The sequence below is a fragment of the Megalops cyprinoides genome, chromosome 18 (genome assembly GCF_013368585.1).
Source record: "Megalops cyprinoides isolate fMegCyp1 chromosome 18, fMegCyp1.pri, whole genome shotgun sequence".
Lineage (NCBI taxonomy): Eukaryota > Metazoa > Chordata > Actinopteri > Elopiformes > Megalopidae > Megalops > Megalops cyprinoides.
The window spans coordinates 13019663-13038766 of record NC_050600.1 but is presented as its reverse complement, the minus strand read 5'-3'; the positions used below and the strand labels follow the sequence as shown (position 1 = coordinate 13038766).

Genomic DNA, 19104 nt, shown 5'->3' with positions numbered 1-19104 from the left:
TTTTCCCCAATTAAATCTGTTACACAATGACATCAGATACCATGTGCAGACCACCAAAAAGAAAGTGAAAGTACGAGTGAGAGAGCAAGAAAGAGGTATGTATAAAACCAGATGATATTTCTTATTTTCAGGAGACTATTTAAACTACTGTATTTATTTAATCTGGATTTCAGGGTTATCCATAAATGTGTGATTGTTGCTATTATTTTTCGTCTCTTGCCCACGATGCAGTTATTGCAGTTTTACGTGATTAAAACATTCACGCACGTGAAACCTTTCAACAGATGGCGTTGAAGTCAGGTTTAAAGCTATGGTATAAACGGAAAATGTCGGAATAACCTCATAACTATTTTATGGTAATTTGTAGACGTTTTCATCAGTATTGTACCGTTTGCTGATGAAAAGCGGAATGGCGCAGCAGAGGGATAATTCGAGATGTCAGAGATGTGCATAAATAAAGGGAACATATATACATTATCAACAGAAATTCAGGAGTGACTTAGAATCAAGTACAATAATTCGTAACTGAAGCGGATGTACCCTAGATATCATGGAAATGTATTGTTTGGCTTGCCGAGGTTACTGGCTACTGGCCGTTCATTTCCGACAGCGTTAGTTCCCTGGGATAATATTTCTGGAAAAACAGCGACACTAGGTGTTCAACGGTTTGGACCATCACACAAGATGTGTCAAGTTGTCTTTCTATGTTCGAAAAATTCACATTCTCTGTTAGACATTTCCGTATGGAAAGTATCAAAATTCTTCCTGCATCACAGCTGCAGAACAACAGTGTCGCGATCGATGATTTAAAACATGCAGACGTTATTTCAACTTAATTAGAAACAGTAGTATTTCCTACAGTTTCTTTCTGTGACCTTACAATAATCCTCTAACCATTGTTTCTTCAAGGACCTCCAGTCTTGTGCTTCCTCACTGTAAGTGAGAAGTTGATCCACCACTTGGGAATTTTTTGTCACCCTCTAATACTGTTCCCAACAAAGGTTTGTCAACTTCTATCCCAGGTGACATTATTATTATCATTATTATTACTGTTGTTGTTATTAATAATATTATTATTATTATTATTATTATTAATTTGATCTGCCAAAAATAGTGTGAAAAAAGTGTACATAACAGATTAATCTTTTTGAAAGACTTTGTATGCTCATTCACTGTAATTTCTGATGAAATTAAATTATTGTTTATAGAGTCCATCGGTTGCTTCTGCATCTTCCCTTGATTCCTAAGAATGTGGCTGTGTGTGCTACTCACTGCCTGCATTCCTCTGATCAGTGTCGCTACTGGTAGGTTTGTTCTGTCTCAAGGTTTCAGGTTTAAGTTTAAAATTTTTTATTTAAGTCCATTTAAACCCATTCTCTCTCACTCAGTCAGTGTAAAACAAAGTGTTTCAGAGTACTGTTTGCAGTTCAGGAAATTACATTAGACATTAGATAGAGATTAGATAGACATAGATATATCACAGCACGCTGTGAGATCTATGACCGAATTCATATGCTTTTTTGCACATGAGAATGTGCTTTTCTTTTATCCAATACACATAGTATATTTTGTGTTAGCCACACAACTGGAAATTGTCTGGAAATGTCTTAACCATAACAATTACTTTAAAAATGAAAAGTATACATCAGAATTGAGGCATTCCAAAAGAAATATGTTGAAAAACCAAATGTCTGAATTGAATATTTACAACATGAAAATATGGCATTGCGTCTGACATCTACATTTTGGTAGCAGTCATTGTTTGTTATCTCTCAGACAGCTTTTCAGTGTCGGTTCCCCCTGGTCCAGTCTGGGTGCCGTTGGGAAGTGCAGTCACCCTGCCATGCTGGCTAACCCCTCCCGTCAGTGCGGAGCCCTTGGAGGTGCGCTGGTACCAACCACAGCGCTTCCAAAGTCCGGTCCTGCTCTACAGGGAGCAGCAGATACAGGAGGCCTTGCAGGACCCCCAGTACAAGGGCCGGGTGTCTCTGGGGTCCCTGGGCCCTGAGGCAGGGGGCCTGAAAGGGGGCGATGTGTCTCTGAGACTGGAGAATGTGACAATGGCAGACGCAAGTGAATTTGTGTGCTATGTCAGCAGTGACCGTCAGCGTGAGCAGGGGAGTGTCCATCTCGTTGTGACCGGTGAGTGCCTCGGTTTTGAATTACTAGCGCAATCCACTATTTGAAGTGTCTGTCCTCTTTTAGTTTTAATGAATCCTCTACTGTTTGTTGGACACTGATCCAGAGCAACTGACATAGGTTACAACTTGTACATGTAATCCGTTTATACAGCTGGATATTTACTGAGGCAATTGTGGTTTAACTACATTACCCAAGAGTACAGCAGCAGTGCCCCAGTGGGGAATCGATCCAGCAGCCTTTCAGTTACAAATCCTGTTCCTTACCACTATGCTGCACTGCTGCTATGCTGCAGTGTGTTGATGTGTGTTGTAGTTGTTTGTTGCTAAGAATCTCCCTACTTTCCTCTGCTTCTCTTTCTTAGTGATGGGCACCCCCCCAGTGTTAACAGTGCACCTGGTTGATGGTGGCATAGCGAATGTTAGTTGTGTGTCCTCTGGCTGGCACCCTCAGCCTAACCTCGTCTGGCTAGATAGCCAGGGTGGCTCTGGCCTCACCTCCAATGACGTGCTCTACAGTCATGATGGTCAGGGCCTGGTCTCTGTCTTCAGCTGGATCCTCACCTCTGCCTCTGCTTCTGAGTGGCTGTCCTGCACAGTGTCACTGCCTAAGGGAGAGGAGAGAGAGTGCAGGGTGGCTCTACTGACTACTTCATCCCTGCCAATACCAGGTAAGCAGACAGGGAGGCTAAGCCTGCTTAACTATTACCACAAACACTAAACAGTACCACACTGCCCTAATACTGATATGTCTGTGCGAGTTTTAATCGATTTGGAATATGTATGAAACAAAACATTAGCAGGTTGGCATTGCTTCTTTTTAAGGTTATGATATGAAAGTAAAGGTCTTGCACTATATTCTGCATTGTTTTATAATACTGCTGATATGGAAGGAGAAAGGATCCAAAGGAGTGATATAGTGCTGTGATGAAAAGGTGAAATGTACAGTTATGTTTTATTTGCAGGTGTGAAACATAGAGGAAGGACTGCCTATCTGGTGTATTGTACTCTCTTTCTCTTTCTCTCTCTCAGTCTCAGATAATCAATCAGGATCTTGGAAGGCAGCCTTCATTACAATTCTCATCCTACTGTTAACTGTCATTGGTGTCATCATCACTCGGCTGTTCATCAAAAAGAGAAGGAGAGGTAAGATGTTGTAATGACTTACTCAGCGCAGTGCTGGGAACTTATTGACTTGTACACTTGTTCCGGTGTAGAGTGAATTCATTTGTGTTTCTGTTTTTCAGGTCGCGAACAGTTCACAGTCCTCCCAAAGTCAGGTAAGAGCTCCTCTCTCGTCTAAGTGTTTTGGTGTTCACAGCTGAACAAACATCTACCTTTGGTTGCCAGCCCAGTCTCACTCATTCATTTTGGACCAATTACATTTTCTTAATGGAGCCCATGTTAAAAATAAAATCAATAAACAACATCCTATGTTTCATTTTCAGAGCAACAACCACTTCTACCAAAAGGTAAGAATGATTTATAATTCTTTTTTGATTGCTATGCTCACAGTACCTAGAATAATATACAGTATTTATTTTTGTGGATAATTGACCAGATATGGCCAAAATAGAGAAAATGTGAAGGGAATTTTCCTTATTCATTGTTTATGTTTGAAAATTTCATCCTTTAGGTTGTTTTTAATTTATAACAAAATCCTAATCAAATCATTTGTTCAAAATGATTCTTACACCAACATGCATCCCCATTCACACCACTGAATAATGCCACTGATTATATTTTATAAATGGGGTGGGGGCGTTTTAAACAAAACACATTGAACTACATCCTGTGTTTAATTTTCAGAGGTACAATGTCATATTCCAGCAGGTAAGAATGAATTCTGATCTTTATTTTTTAACTTGACAGCCATACAGTGTGTGATTAATATAAATATCTCTACACCTGAAATCCTCCACTGGCAAACAGTGATGTGGTTTCCTTGTTGGTTTGTGAAAATGAATGTGTTTTTGAATTGTTAGTTGTTTTCATGCAGATATTGACAAATTAAGAAAACCTGAAGGCAATTATTTTACATTGTTTATGTTTGAAAATGTCACCATTTAGGTTGTTTTTTTTATTATAACTCAATTCTATTCTAAACAGATCATCAAAGTACTGATAAAATAGCATCACTGAAATACTTAACCCCATTCACTCCACTGACCAATGCTACTGATTACATTTTATTAATAGTGCCCATGTTAAAAGTGTAATCATTTAACTTTATTAATAGATTAATCCTGCTTTCATTTTCAGATGTACTGCAGCTTATTCCAAAAGATGAGAATGAATACTGATTTTTTTATTACTTTGCTTCCCATATGAATGAAAATTCAAATTAAATATGGTTTTAATTTGTTGGTTGTTTGTGTGCAGATATTAACGAATTAAGAAAAGCTGGAGGTAAGCTTATTTTTCATTGTCTACCTGTGAGCTGTCCGTTAAAATGCAAGCATTGGAATATTTAGCTTGATTCACACCACTGACCAACGCCACATAATTGCTAGCAAGTTGCTGATACAGTTGCAGCCACTTGTCTTATATTAGTGAAATGCTGCAAATTTGCTGTCAACCAGATATGATGCTCTGTATAGGGTGTGTTGTATTAAAAAAAAATCATATTTGAAGTGGAAATTCTGCTGAAAGCATAGCAAGGTCTGACTAAGTCGAATGGCATGTATGTACAGGAAGCATATACCCCTAGCACAAAACTCACTCTATTTCTATGGCTATTGATGCCATCTGATGAATTTTGTCTTTAGATTTATCTCCCATTCAAATTTAGGTGATTTCAGGAAATCAGTGGGTTTTATGCAATTATGCATAAAACCAGCAAAACATAGTAAGGTAACAAGCAGAAAACAGTATTGTAAATCAAATATCTTCAGATCTTTGGTATTTAAAAAGAATGTTTTTTTTTCCTTTCGTAGTGGACATCACACTGGATCACGATACAGCCCATACACATCTGCGGTTAAGTCCAGATGGAAAGAGAGTGAGGGATGGATTAGAGCCAGCAAAGGAATTAGTGAATGGCCCTATTGAAAGGTTCACACACCACTGTTGTGTCCTGGGGAGCGAGGGCTTCACATCTGGGACTGCTTATTGGGAGGTAGGGTTAGGGGACGCTACGGTAGGGCTAAAAGAGTCCTGGTCTGTAGGTTTGGCTTGTGAGTCAGCCAACAGGAAGAGTGACATTCCACTCAGTCCTGAACATGGCTTCTGGGTCTTCTCCTCGGACAGAGATAAAGGATTCTATGTGAATACTGCACCAGCCATCTCTCTTCCTTTGGATCAAAGGCCTCAGACATTGGGAGTGTTTTTAGATTACGACCAACAAATGGTCTCGTTTTATAATGTGGAGCAGAAAAAACATCTCTTCACTCTGTTCCCTACATTCACGGGGAAGGTCTATCCTTTGTTTGACCCAGGAAAGTTTGATAAAGCACCTCTCACAATTCCTGATATTACAAGCCCAAAACCCAGAAATGAAGCACCCTGCACTGAGAGCAAAGCCAGCTCACAAGTGTGACACAGCACTAGAAATACCTGCAACTCAACCTATTCACTAAGCAAACACCTTTCAACCTTTCAACTTCCAACTGACACCTACGTCCTCCTGCACAGTACTGGTCATAGGTCCAAAAACTGAGGGGGCAGGTAAAAGCCCTGAGTCAGAGGGGAGTGGGTGCTAATGCTATCCACCTCCTCTCTTTCTATTATCCTCTGTTTAATTTAACCAGTAGGACACCTGTATTCTGCATTGTTAAAAATGTTCCTGTGTCAAAAACACATTCACCAATTAAAATTTCAACAAACTTGAACTCTTTTGGAACTAGTATAAATTAAATAGTGACAAATGCCTAAAATACCACTGCAAGGATGGACAAGGCCAGGTCGTGAAAGTACCTCATAGGGTTAGAGTAGTGCATATCCTCAATGCACTGAACAAGGTCCTAACTCTATTCGCAGTGATTTGCATGTGCTGATTTGTACGGTATCCATATCTATTCATTACCTATTGTTGTTGTACTTGTAAGGGTGCCCAGTATATTGTGTCCTCAGTGGAACTAAAGGGGACTGCATACATTAGCTCATCAACTCTAATACAGTGAGAACAACAAGCCCACATCTTACAGTTAACAGTTACCCTCGGCAACAGCTTCCTCTCCAGAACTCTCATTTTACACTTTGTTTTCTTCTTTTCTCCTTATAAAAGCTTCACATAAGCATCTAGTGACTATCACGTTGGAACAGAGGCTTGTTTGATGTTAAAGATCAGACATCCCAGGATACTGTTAGGAGCAATTAAACACACACATCAAAGATCCCAAAAATTGATTCAATACGTAACTTCATTCACTGGACACACTTAACTACTCAAGTGACTAATCTAATGAAGCTCCCACCTTCCTACTAAGTGCCATGTCCGTCCTCTAGAGGCAGTGTCCAAAACGTTCACATATCCTTCACATTAAAATTCATTCCTGCACCACCATATTAATTCACAGCACCAGCTCAGCACGTAAGACTGTCTACATATATATGTGTGTGTGTCTATATATATATATATATATATATATACACATTTAATTTATTTTATCTTTTTTTTACATGTATTTTTTTTATTTGTTTTTCAGTTTAATAATTAAAATTCAAGAAAATCCTAAAAAAAGTTTTTTTTTTTTTTTTTGCATGATGTTTCCAAAGTCAACGAGTAATCGTGTTAAATAATCATGATTTCAACATTGACCAAAATAATTGTGATTATGATTTTTGCCATAATCGAGCAGCCCTAGTGGTTTGCCAGCCAAGGGAGTGCATTCTCTGAGCTAGAGGCCTCTGTACAATGTCCTCATTCAATCTGTGTGTTTCAGGAGTTTGCCGTATTGATGGTTCCTACAGTGCGGGTCCATGGCATCAGACATACCGTGCTGCTGGCATGACTGTCAGCAGCAGTAGCTGTTTGTCGGTACTCTAACACCTATACACCTGACTGTTGCAATAGCAAATTTCTTACTTTCCTGAAATTCTTTTTGGGAACGAGGAGAGGGAGACCATCACTAAACAATTTCATTGTACAGAAAGCTTAGAACATTTGTATTTTGTGAATCTCTTACCTTACAGGAAACTTTCTCATTGATAATAAATGTTCATGTAACTGATCTGAATTGTCTAGAGCAGCATTTCTCAATCCTACTCCTGGCAGCCCACTGTCCTGCATATCTTCTGTCTATCCTTGCTCTACCTACCTGACTGAACTCATCAGTGGCACTTTTGATTAGCTGAGCACACCTGATTTAATCAAGCAGCAAGGATAGATAGAAGATATGCAGGACAGTGGGCTGCCAGGAGAGGTTTGAGAAACGCTGGTCTAGAGCTCTGTACCAGGCAGTAATATGAGCACTGGTGTTATACTGCTATTCTTCACAGTATGTCTAATCTAATAAAAAATGTATACTGTATCTTATTCTTACCTGTTCTGCTTTTCTTAAGAGTGATGTAATGTAAATGTTTTTGTTTTGCATTTTGATGTATTTTGATCTCTGATGTATTATGTATTGCATCATGCAGAGGCACTACAGCGTCTTATAGTTTGGAATGTAAACTGTAATGTAAACTAGAATGTAATTCTTGAACTGTGTTTGTTTTCTGAAAACAATAAATATACTCCACTTCTGCTTTATAACTGCACCTGAGGTGGTGCCACCTAGTGGATATGTTTGATTCTCCCTCTCAACACAGTACAATCCTGCAGCTTGGAACACACTGTAAGAATTAACAAAATGTTTAAAAAATATTTTAATCTACAAGTGATCGATAATAAATCACGTTATAGGATACAGTAACAAACTTTCTCTTGAAGTAAACATATACATCCCTTCTCACTCACAATCACAAGCTGTAAGAATCCCCACATAACACTACACTTCCTCCATGTTTCATAACAGCAATAGCTTCATTTATCACGTCAACCTAAACACATTTTAATTTGTGTATTTTCCTCTCTTTATGGTTTGAATGCATGCACCGCTGTTGCCCCATAACCAGGCTATTACAGGAACTCTAGTCTTTACAGTACTGTTTGCCTGACTTTATGCTGACACACTGTAATGTATCTTTATGTCTCCTCCCGTGTTTTACTTGAACTGTATTAAAGATTAAAATACTGGGGGTTTATAAGCCTCTGTATGGGGGCATGAGGAATGTTTTTGCTCCCCGAGTGCAACAGATCCCTTGTAAGACAGTCTTCAACTAGAAAACATCGGACATGAACACAATGCCACAACAGATTTCAGTAATAAGTTAGAAATAAGAATAGTATACTGGGGAAAGATATTGATAACTATTACAAAACAGTACTCTTTTATAGATAATAAGACTACTAAGAACACTGAGTTTGTAAAGTAATCAACAAAAGAAAATGGTAAATTCAAGTATATTTTCATATGTGCGCTTGTTCCATTCCAATATTGGTCGTTTTATTGTAAAGAGTGCACCAGTTAACTGAACTACCTCCATGGATCTGTACACTGAAATGCACTTTATACGGCTGAAGCAAACCGCGGAAAAGGAAAGATTACTGTAATGAACACAACTCAAAAAGACACAGGTAGCTCAGTCCCCTGGAACAGTGACAGCATTGTGGAATTTACCCCTCCATCCCTCTCTTTGCTGTTTTCACTCAGAAACTCTCTTTTCTTCTTTCCCTGCTTGTCCGTCTTTCATAGCACCTCTCTCTGGCCTGCGCTCAGTACTTCCACAGTACTGCTTTCACCCATGCAGGGAATTTACCTGTCCATCTCATCTCTGCATCTTAACTCTGTCTCTTTGCTCTGACTTCGGTTAAGGTCAGTATTACTCCTGTGGAGCCAGCAGTGGGACCTGTCTCGCCTCTCACTCCCTGGTGCGCGTCGCTTTGTCCGTGTCCTCAGCAGACAGATGACTCCGCCCGAGGAGCTCCGCTCTCCCTCCTCTCCTTCTTCTTCAGTAGCTGGATGCGGTTGTGACAGTAGAACTTGATGGCCCTCCAGTCCCTGCGGTTGGTGACCAGCAGGGGGCAGAGCTGCAGGCAGCGCTCGCAGTCCGCCTTCGCCGGCACGCGCAGCTCGGCGATGTTCCTGCTCAGGTGGAACTCCACGGCCGCGCGCTCCGCCTCCGACCAGGGCCGCTTCAGCACGCCGCGTTTCCCTGCGGAGATGAAACGCTCCTCATTGTAGATTCATGGCAGCAGTGTAGCACAGTGGCAAGGAGCAGGACACTGCTGTTGTACCCTTGGGCAAGGTATTTAACCCAGAATTGCCTCAGTAAATATCCAGCTCTATAAACGGGTAACATGTAAGAACTGTCACCTATGTAAGTCGCTCTGGATAAGAGCATCTGCTAAATGCCAGTGATGTAATGTAATGTACGCAGCATGACGCCTCTGGGCGGGGCTTCTATAAACACAACACACACTTCACTTTCACTGCACAATCATACTATGCGGCGTCTCACTTTAAATAAACAATGTAACTTACAGTGCCAGTCGCACTTTAAATAAAGAATGTAACTTACAGTGCCAGTCCAAAAGTATCCACAAGTATGGATAGACCTAATTAAGACAGTGGGAAACATGCATTCTCCAAGACATTTTGATCTAAAGACTTCTGCTTAAATCCTTCATTTCAAAAAATATTTTTTGACTACTTAATCTAAAATATAAGATGATTTTGATTTGTTTAACAACTTTTTGGTCACTGCTTACTTCCATTCGTGTTGTTTCATAGTTTTGATGTCTTTACTATTATTCTAAAATGTGGAAATAGTAAAAATAAAGAAACAAAACAGGTCTGTCCAAACCTTTGACTGGTACTGCATGTGCAAACAGAGTTGTTAGGCCTTTGTGATAGGGAGCACTTCAAGCTAGCCAGAGAAAAACAGAGCAAGGCCTGAAGGCCACTACATACCTGGTTTAGGCTGGGCGTTTCTCCTCTTGTGGGCATTGGAGGCAGAGGAGGGGCTGACGGAGGACGCTGGGGGGGTGCTCACTTTCTTCCGCCGAGGGGGACGGCCTCTCTCCGCTCCCTTCTTCACCGTCCCTCCTTTCTCCTTGCACTTCTCCTGCCCGCCCTCAGAATCGTCCGAGAAGGAGTCCGCAGAGTTCCCGGACATCACTGCAAGAGAAAAAAGCCTTTCAAATTCCAAGCAATACTGGCATCAGATGCTTTCCTTTCCCTGCCTGTATTACACTTGTGCGGCTTTATTTGCAGTCCGCCTCCATTAAAACCCCCAGACCGTCTCTCACCGTCAAGCTCCAGACAGATGTGGTTGAGGCTCATGCCTCGGAACAGAACTCCGTCTCGCTCTCCGCACAGCACCACCCGGCCCACTCGTCCCATCAGCCCGGGGTCCTGCCCAATCCTGGCGCAGCTCTGGGTCACGTGGTACTCCTTCTGCAGGAAGTCCTCCAGACGCTGGGCGGCACTGCCCCCCTGCCCCTCCCCCTCTCCGAGCAGCAGCAGCTGCGTGAGGATGGCCACCTGCCGCCGGACCCGGGTGTGGGTCAGGGCCTGCGGGTTCTTGGTGCCGCTGGCCCGCGCTAGGTTGCGCAGGAGGTCCGCCCCTCGCAGGGGCGTGGCGGGGGAGTGGTACGGCCGGGCGAACACGTAGGGGTTCTGGGGATCGATTCCCACGCTGGGGCGCGTCTGCAGCAGCAGCTGCAGGCAGGGCTCGCTGTGGGGAGGCAGGATGAGGGGCTGTACCCGCCCCCGCTTCCCCACCACCCCCACCCGGGGCAGGTGGGGCAGGACCTGCCGCTCGAAGGGCGACAGCGACGCCTCCAGGGGCGTGAGGGCGGGGGGGGAGCCGGAGCCTGCAGGAGCCGGGCACTGGGGGGCCACCCGGTTGTGGTACTCCTGGATGGTGAGCTTGGACACCTCGCAGTCCCGCCGCCGGTTGTACAGGATCAGCAGCGCCAGGCTGGAGTGGCACAGCAGCCGCCAGGCCTCGGCGGCCTGCGGGGAGCGGGACAGAGACAGGAAGGAGGAGTGCTGCTGCTTCCGCAGGTACGCCACCAGAGAGGACAGCGAGGACAGCAGGGGCTGCATGTGGGGCCTGCCAGAGCTGGGAGAGAAGGGGAACGGTTTGCATGAGAGCTCAGAGCATCGAAGCAACAGATAACAAGCACAAAAAATTACACAGCAAAACAGCCTTCAATCATAAATTCACAAAAAAAAAAAAACTGAGTCTGAAAAACTGACATTATTCTTTCACTCTAAAACAGTTCCATGCCAATGTTTAAGCTACTGCATTTCTAAACTCTACATATTCTTTGTATATGGAAGAGCTTTTTAATGCTGTACTGACTCAATTAAATGATTACTACGAATCTGTCCACCTCATACCTCGACAGCTCTCCTTTCTTCTCCTCTCCTCCACTCTCCTCATCCTTCTCTCCACTCAGATCAAGCTCTCCATCCTTCGCTCCGTTGAGGAAGCTAGGAGGGGACACCTCTTCCTTTTCTGGCGTCTCTTGCTTCTCGGGCTCCTCCTCTTTCTCCTTCTTCATCCTGCGTCCTTTCTTCTGAGGCGTTGACAGGGAGGGGCTCTTCCTCGGCGGGGTCGAGAGCGTGGGGCTTTTTTTGGGCGTGGCAGGGCGGGTGCTGGGCGCGGGGGAGAGGGACAGAGAGAAGGAGACGGCGCCGGTGCTGCTGTGGCCGGTCTGCGCGTCCCTCTCTCTGGAGAAGAGAGTGGGAGGGGCCGCGGAGCAGGCAGGGGAAGCTGACTGGAGGGTGGGGTGCGAGTGGGCGTGAGTGGAGTGCAGGGCTGGGATTTGAGCGGGCGGGTAGGACTGGGCGCGCTCCATGGCGGCCCTCACCTCGGGCTGCTGGGCGTGGTGCTTCTCCAGGTGCCGCGCCAGCGAGCGGAAGTGCCTCCCGCAGTGAAGGCACTGCTGCCGTCGGCTGCCCGCGCTCCGCCCCCGGCCGATGTTGATATTGATGTTGTTGTTGATGTTGGTGGTGGTGGTGGTGGTGGGGGCTGCCGAGGGCAGTGTGAAGTTGGCACAGGGGGAGGGAGAGGAGTGGGGGGAGCGCGAGAAGGAGAGGGGCCGGCTTGGGGTGCGGGCAGCGAGCTTCCTCTTGGCCGTGGGCGCGTACGGGGCCTTCCGCTTTTTACGCCTGCGCAGCATTCGGCCTCTGAGCTCCTCCATCTCCTCTTCCTCCTCCTCCTCCTCGTGGTCAGTGTCACTAGGTTCCGAGTGGGAGAGCGGAGAGGAGGACGGAGAGAGGGACCAGGAAGGAGTGAGGTAGTCCGAGACAGAGAGGGAGAGGGGGGCGGGGCCAGATTCATCCTCCTGTGGGGCAGAGACAATGAGACAAAAACAAAGGCATCACGCAAAGCAGTTTTACTCTCAAACTGAAGAGAGTATACTGGTTAAACAGAGACAGTCTGCTACAAAAATACATTAAAAAAATAAATACAATATATAATTCATAATTTATATATAATTTATGTAACACACATTACACATAAATCTATACTTACATTTTTATATTTACATTTTGAAATGTTATAAGATAACCTGTAGCCAGGAATTCTGGGGGTTAAACATGACTGTTACATGACATGACATGTAAGACATGACTGTTCTCCATACAGGAACTGATAATGATAGTCATTTCATTTTTGCCAACGGTGTCACTAATAAAATTAAATTCAGCCTCAATCTATGCTCCTCATCTGACCCCTATTTTCACCAGAATGTAGCAGAATCTAATAAATTGAGTGAATTTATGGGTTGCTTAAGCGTTATTGGTACGGATTTCACACTGTGTTGAACCCAGTTTTAGATAAGTCAGCCTCTGAACCGCTGGACTCATGGAAGACATCAATGTTCCAGAGGCCTTGCGCATAAGCCACATGTTGAACACTACACTTATTTTTCAGCTAGATACCAAGCATATTTTCAGACAAACTCTGTTTTTATGTCTCCTACTGCACTTCATAATACTCTATAAGCTAATATTTAGCAACCGCGTGGTAACAGGTGGAGCTTTGATATATTGTACATCCCAAAAGACTGAACTCCATTCAGGATTTACTGACTTTATTAAAAGTTAAACTCTACTTCCAGATAACCCAGTATTGTCATCATAAGGCCTAGATCAGGTCTTTTGATAAAACAACCCTGAACTATAGCTCAGAAACCCAGAACACCATCTTAACCACTTTATATTAGTGCACAGAGCTAACATTATTCTGTGGGAATGCTTCTGCATGACATTTGCAACCGATCCCTTTTGTTATGTAACGAAGGTGAATGTACTACCTTACATGTGTTCTAGAACTGTGCGCGCTATTGCTTTTTGTATGTTTTTGGAAAAAACATAGCAACTATAATTTCAGAGATCATTAGCAATGATCATCCTCCCCGAAACATCCTCTCCAACTGTGCTCTTGTCACTAACCACAGACTGTTGTTGGCTGTCTGTTGCAAAAAAGACTACTCTACAGGTTTGGTTTGCACCCAGTCTCCCACTAAATTGTACCTGGACACAGCACCTGCTGTCCATAATTAGAAACTGCATGGAGCTAAGTGCCAAGCTATTTCCTCATGGTCTACAATGTTAGAAGGTGTATGAGATATTACTGCCAATTATTTCTCTACACAAGCACAGACAACTGTATGTGTAGACAAGAGTAGATTAATCTATTTCCCTTTCTCTTTTAATTTGTTGTGTTTTTAACAAGACTATGTACTACTCCCTGCCAATTTGTACATAAAAAATGATCACAAATAAATAGGACAGCACAGGTACCTTCTTGATGATGTTCTCGGGGTCAGAGCTGCACTCCAACCCTCCTGGAGACACTGAGCTATGGAAACCCTGAAGAGCACATAGGCCATAAATTATACATACACAATAACCAATAACAATCAACAGGTTACTATAATCTCTAACAGTCAGTGCCAGCTGTCAGACTGGTACACGTTAATCTGAACTAGAAAACAATATATGCAGAGCCAGTACAGTGTAATCTAAGGTTGTGTGACTCATTGCCTCGCCTGTACCCTCCCTGCTCTCCTTACTGGTATCTGGGCAAACTGCAGAGTACTGCCGTACAGATGAGTTTGCTGAAATTCAACTGCTGAAAGGCCAGCCCACTCCCGGGACCTACAGAGCTCAGGCAGCCAAGAACCTCAGAGCTACAGCGATCATAAATGCTGACATAAGGAATTCATAACACACACAAATGAAGGGCTATTCAATCTTCCCATTCCATGGTTTGGCCTCGACTTTGAAATGCACGTTTAAGTAATCTGGAGTGATGTTATTTAATTTACAAGTATGGTTTTGGCAGGACCTTAAATGAACAAAGATGGTTTACAACAGTAACCATTAAATTTTTTATTCCCAGTAAAAGAAATGCCAACGAAAAAAGCAAATGACAGAATTTCACTCTTAATGTCTGAACTACTTGGTGAGGTGTTATTACATTGACTATTCCCTTAAACGTTATGTTATACATATCCAAGTCATGATAATATAATAATCCCTTTTGTGTTCACTGTGAAGCAACAACCCTGCGAGCTGTCCTCTGCAATATTAGGCAGGAATTACCCTAATTAAATTTGTTAACTAACATTTTCCATGCCTTAGTTTTGTTAACAAACATTAACAAACATTTTTAACAAACATTAACAAAAAAATTAACAAAACTGCCGTAAGGAACAAAATTAACCAGGAATTAGCAAAAGTAATGAATGTGGAAAGAAACTTTTGTGACTGTTGTTCACCATCAGGCTTGTGGAATCATTGTCTATTAGGTTACATGTGAACTGTACCTGTAAACATTTATGAGCTCTTGAGAAAGATGGATACAGTACTGCATTGATATCACTGTGATTACCGATTTCATTGTAGTCAACACTCACCATTGTATTGTCTCCCCACTCTGTCAGACTGTAGTCCACAGTGATCTCCTCCCCTTTGGCGATGTCTCTGATCGCAATGACGACAAGCCGCACCTGGCTCCCACAATGCACCTCTCTGATGCGGCAGTTGGCCGGGGCAGCGTACAGCATGGCCGCCCTAGCCCCGGCATCCCCTTCCTCACCCAGCTCTGGGACACTACAGGAGACACGCACGATCGGCATGGTACCTTCACACACACTGAAATCACAGCGTAACATGCTCTTTCCCGGATCACTTCACTTCCTCTCTCCCCCTCCTTTCTCACCACAGCTGTGTGGGGTCGCTGAGGTAGTAGGGACTGTCATGTGGGGGCAGTCTGTCATCATCTCCCTCCTGATACTGGCCATCACCTGCAGAAAGCACAGTTAATGTGTAGTACTGTGATGCATTTTTGATTCTGTGTTCTAGTGGCTTCTGTCAGATTGCACAAGTTAACTAGCGTTATGCTCACACTCCCTCATCTGGGAATGTTGTTAGCCTGGTCTGCCACTGTTGCTCATTAAATTGAATGGATACACTTATGTTCTACTGTGCTAGAAGTCGCTCTGGATAAGAGTGTCTACTAAATGCATGTAATGTAATGTAATGTCAATGCCCCTATACAGAAGACCCTCACTGAAGGTGTGCCACAAAGGGAGAGAGATGGTGAGAATGGAGGAGTGTGTTACTACCGGGACAGTAGCTGTGTTCGGACAGACTCTCCTCCTCGTCTTCAGTGACAAACACTCTGTCACACACCTTCACTGGTGTCCCTTTCCTCTTCCGCCCGCAGCCCCGTCTGCAACACACATAATCAGACATTGTCTCATTTGATCAATGATAGTTCAAAGCACTCACGTGAACACTCAAGTTCAAACATTCCAGCCACCCTGCCCTAAGTTGAATCTTGATGTTGAGTTTTTCAGAGATGCTCAACAGTGACAAAAACACAAATTAACATGATGTATAAATTATATTTCCATCCTGTTATTATCAAGAACGATTTACGGTCTGATACCTTGCCTTCATATGCAATTATCTGCATGAATAAGATCTGCCGGCAATTGTTTTGTAGAAGAGGAATCTCATGGTAGGTTAAGTTTTACAGAGACCAGAACTCAAGCTAGAGAAGTCTTCAACACGTATCCACCTGTTGTTTCTTTGTCTTACCTACATTCCACCATGAACCACGCATAGCTATTTTACTGGTTGTATAGGCATATTTCTTGAAGGTCTTTTTTAGTTTCTGTACTGGCTTATATAATAGAAGTTAAATAGAAATGCCAAATAACATATATTCTTTTTGATTTTTTTTCCTGATCACAGTAGACATTATCTGCCAACAATGGTGATTAATATCCATGTTCATCAGCTTCCTGATTCCCACAGCTTCTGGAATCTGTAGCAGTCTGAATGGAGTCTTCTTGTTCCATCAACACTTACCAAATAAAAACATTTATGTAACTACTACAGCTGTTTTCACACTGAGGGAAAGCATACAGCACAAGGCAATATGAACAGCAACTGTGATGCATTCCTGTTTCAGTTTAAAGCAAAGGAATAGACATTATACTACAGCAGGTTTGAAACAACAGAATAACATATACAAAACATCAGTACGGATTTAAATTGCTAAGTAACAGGGTACTGTTCGCTACAACAGCACACACGCACACACACACGTGTATTCACAGTCATGTTTGTGTTGCCTCACACACACACACACACACACGTACCCACACACAGTATACACATAGTCTACACATTATGACAACATGATTTTGTCTCCAGCATATTCACAAAGCACAAATTAAAAGCAAATATCACTCCTTCAGGTCATATCCTTACAATGCCACACTAAGACAAGTATGACTTTCATGCGCATTTGAAGAAGGGAAGAGCCCATCGGGATGCTGAGGGCAAAAACGATGTTCAAGAACATCAGACACTTTAGTGTGCACCAATCAGCAACATCACATCTGCAGTTATGATTCACTGAAATGGGTTTAAATTGTGTCAGACGACATCCAGGGCAGCCAGGAATCCCCACCACTCTGCTAGACTCTGCCAGACCCCCACTGATGCCATGACCTAACTGAGGGTATGTGAATGTAGGACTCGTAACACCAGTATGTTAGACTGAGGTGTCTCCAGAATTTGACTCTGTCAACATCACTAACTTTTGCAGACACCTGGTTATCACTGTAGTGAGATTGATTTGATGCCCCTACTCATTTTATGTACAAATAAGGAACTTACAAACTCTAAACTCTTAAGATGCTTTTTCAAAAGTCTCACGTTTCTCTACAACACACATCAACACCCCCCACCTCCACACGCATGCATGCACGCACGCACGCACGCACGCACGCACACACACACACACACACACACACACACACACACACACACACACAATCCATTCTAAAATCACACACAATCACAGTCCCTCATAATCAAATACTCTGTCACATACATCAACAACCACACACGTGCGCACGTACACACACACACACACACACACACACAAATATGACATTGCTCTTAAGAATAAAACATTCTTTCTTACAAACTTCCTTCCTGCAGCTCAGCCCCACTAACATGCCTCATACCTACACACACATTTCGCTTTCTCCCTGACACACTCTCCATCGCTCCCTTTCAAACACACACACACACACACACACTCTCTCTCTCACTGTCTCTTCCTGTCACACACTCTCATAACACACACTGCTTCCCCTCCCCCTGTCTCGCGTGTACGCGCACACACACGCAAGCACACACACTCGAGCGAGCGCACGCACGCGCACACACACTCTCACACACACACTGTCTCTCTCTCTCTCACGTACACACTCTTCTTTTTTCTCTAAGTTAGCTAGCTACCGCTGTGCTGTTTTGGTCTCAGGCACCCCCACCCCCAACACTCACTGATTGCTCATCTCGTCTTCGCACATAGTGGCTGTATGAAAACGCACAGGATGTACAATGTTATCTAGCTAACGATGTACACAGTGAGCTAATACACTTTTATCTACATTGTCTACTTAGCTTATTATGTGCTGATAGCTCCACAATCATGTAAGATAGCTACTCTAGCTAACTTACGCACTTTCTTGCTGGCTGGTCAACGTTAGATTTGCTAGAAACCCACCATACAATGGATCCCGTTATGTTAGCCACAGATAAGTTGCCTCCCCCTTCTCTATCTGTGACACATAGAGATGGTCTGAAACTGTACTAGCCAGTCAGCTAGCTAGGTAGCTAGCTAGCTAACCAGCTATAAACACGACCATACTGCCCAACATAAACACACACACACACACACGCACAGTCCTCCCTGCTTCCTCCCAGCACACGCTTGCTCTCACCCCCGGGGTGGCGGAGGCTTGCTCCCTTCTCCGTCGCTGTCCAGGGTCGGAGGCTCCCGGTAGTCGAACAGCGAGCGTACATTCTCCGCCATTGAAAAAAATTGTCCTTACACCGAGGGTTTCCTCTAAAACGTTAACCCGACACTCCGCTCGGTCGCGTCGAGTTTGGTACGACCGCTTCCTTTCCCACGACACGACGTAGAGCGGAGAGGCGACGAGGACGGTTTAACAACGATTACATGTCAACTTCAGACGGCCCCATGGCGTCAGTAAATGCCATAATAAATATACCGTGATTGGCAATATTAGTCAGCCATGTTCTTTGGTAACTATGAGGTTTCCTTGTTCTTAAAGAAAAATGTGGACAAATTGCGTCCCCCTCTGTATATGTGGAGTGGTATCGTCTTAAAGGTAGACAGACGTTGGCAAAGGCAGAGTCTACCAAGGGAGGACTGACATCACAAAAATCTTAATTACATAAATTTTAGATTTTAAATCTAAAGCTATACAAACGCTTTTCACTGTCATTTGATATAAAAAATATGTTTCTTCATTTTATTTGTGCTCATGCAACCGTTTAGCTCTAGCGATGCTTTGTTTACTCTGCCTCTACTGTATCTACATGTATTTACACTTCCGCCACATCAC

The 19104-nt window shown here is 43.4% G+C and overlaps 2 protein-coding genes across 2 annotated transcripts; one reads left to right on the top strand and one right to left on the bottom strand.

The window, feature by feature from the left end:
• Positions 1-1249: 1249 nt before the first annotated feature.
• On the top strand, positions 1250-7090 carry LOC118793608 (butyrophilin subfamily 1 member A1-like). Its single transcript, XM_036551835.1, has 9 exons — positions 1250-1304; positions 1810-2142; positions 2504-2809; positions 3171-3284; positions 3386-3418; positions 3587-3610; positions 3948-3971; positions 5075-5256; positions 7022-7090. Exons 1-9 carry the CDS (start codon positions 1250-1252, stop codon positions 7088-7090), a joined length of 1140 nt encoding a protein of 379 aa, XP_036407728.1.
• Positions 7091-8062: 972 nt separating this feature from the next.
• LOC118793240 lies at positions 8063-18786 on the bottom strand. The gene is made up of 9 exons (XM_036551314.1): positions 18457-18786; positions 15775-15881; positions 15369-15453; positions 15064-15259; positions 13946-14014; positions 11531-12480; positions 10432-11249; positions 10094-10300; positions 8063-9335 (listed from the first exon to the last, which is right to left on the bottom strand). The coding sequence occupies exons 1-9, from the start codon at positions 18546-18548 to the stop codon at positions 9076-9078; spliced, it is 2784 nt and encodes a 927-aa protein (XP_036407207.1). The 5' UTR covers positions 18549-18786; the 3' UTR covers positions 8063-9075.
• Positions 18787-19104: the final 318 nt, after the last annotated feature.

Coding starts and splice junctions, on each gene's coding strand:
- LOC118793608 (XM_036551835.1), top strand. CDS start 1,250: ATGTGGCTGTGTGTGCTACTCACTGCCTGCATTCCTCTGATCAGTGTC. Junction 2,810..3,170: donor TTCATCCCTGCCAATACCAG/GTAAGCAGACAG, acceptor TCTCTCTCTCAG/TCTCAGATAATCAATCAGGA. Junction 3,972..5,074: donor ACAATGTCATATTCCAGCAG/GTAAGAATGAAT, acceptor TTCCTTTCGTAG/TGGACATCACACTGGATCAC.
- LOC118793240 (XM_036551314.1), bottom strand. CDS start 18,548: ATGGCGGAGAATGTACGCTCGCTGTTCGACTACCGGGAGCCTCCGACC. Junction 15,260..15,368: donor AGCGACCCCACACAGCTGTG/GTGAGAAAGGAG, acceptor TGTCTCCTGTAG/TGTCCCAGAGCTGGGTGAGG. Junction 12,481..13,945: donor CCGAGAACATCATCAAGAAG/GTACCTGTGCTG, acceptor TCTGCCCCACAG/GAGGATGAATCTGGCCCCGC.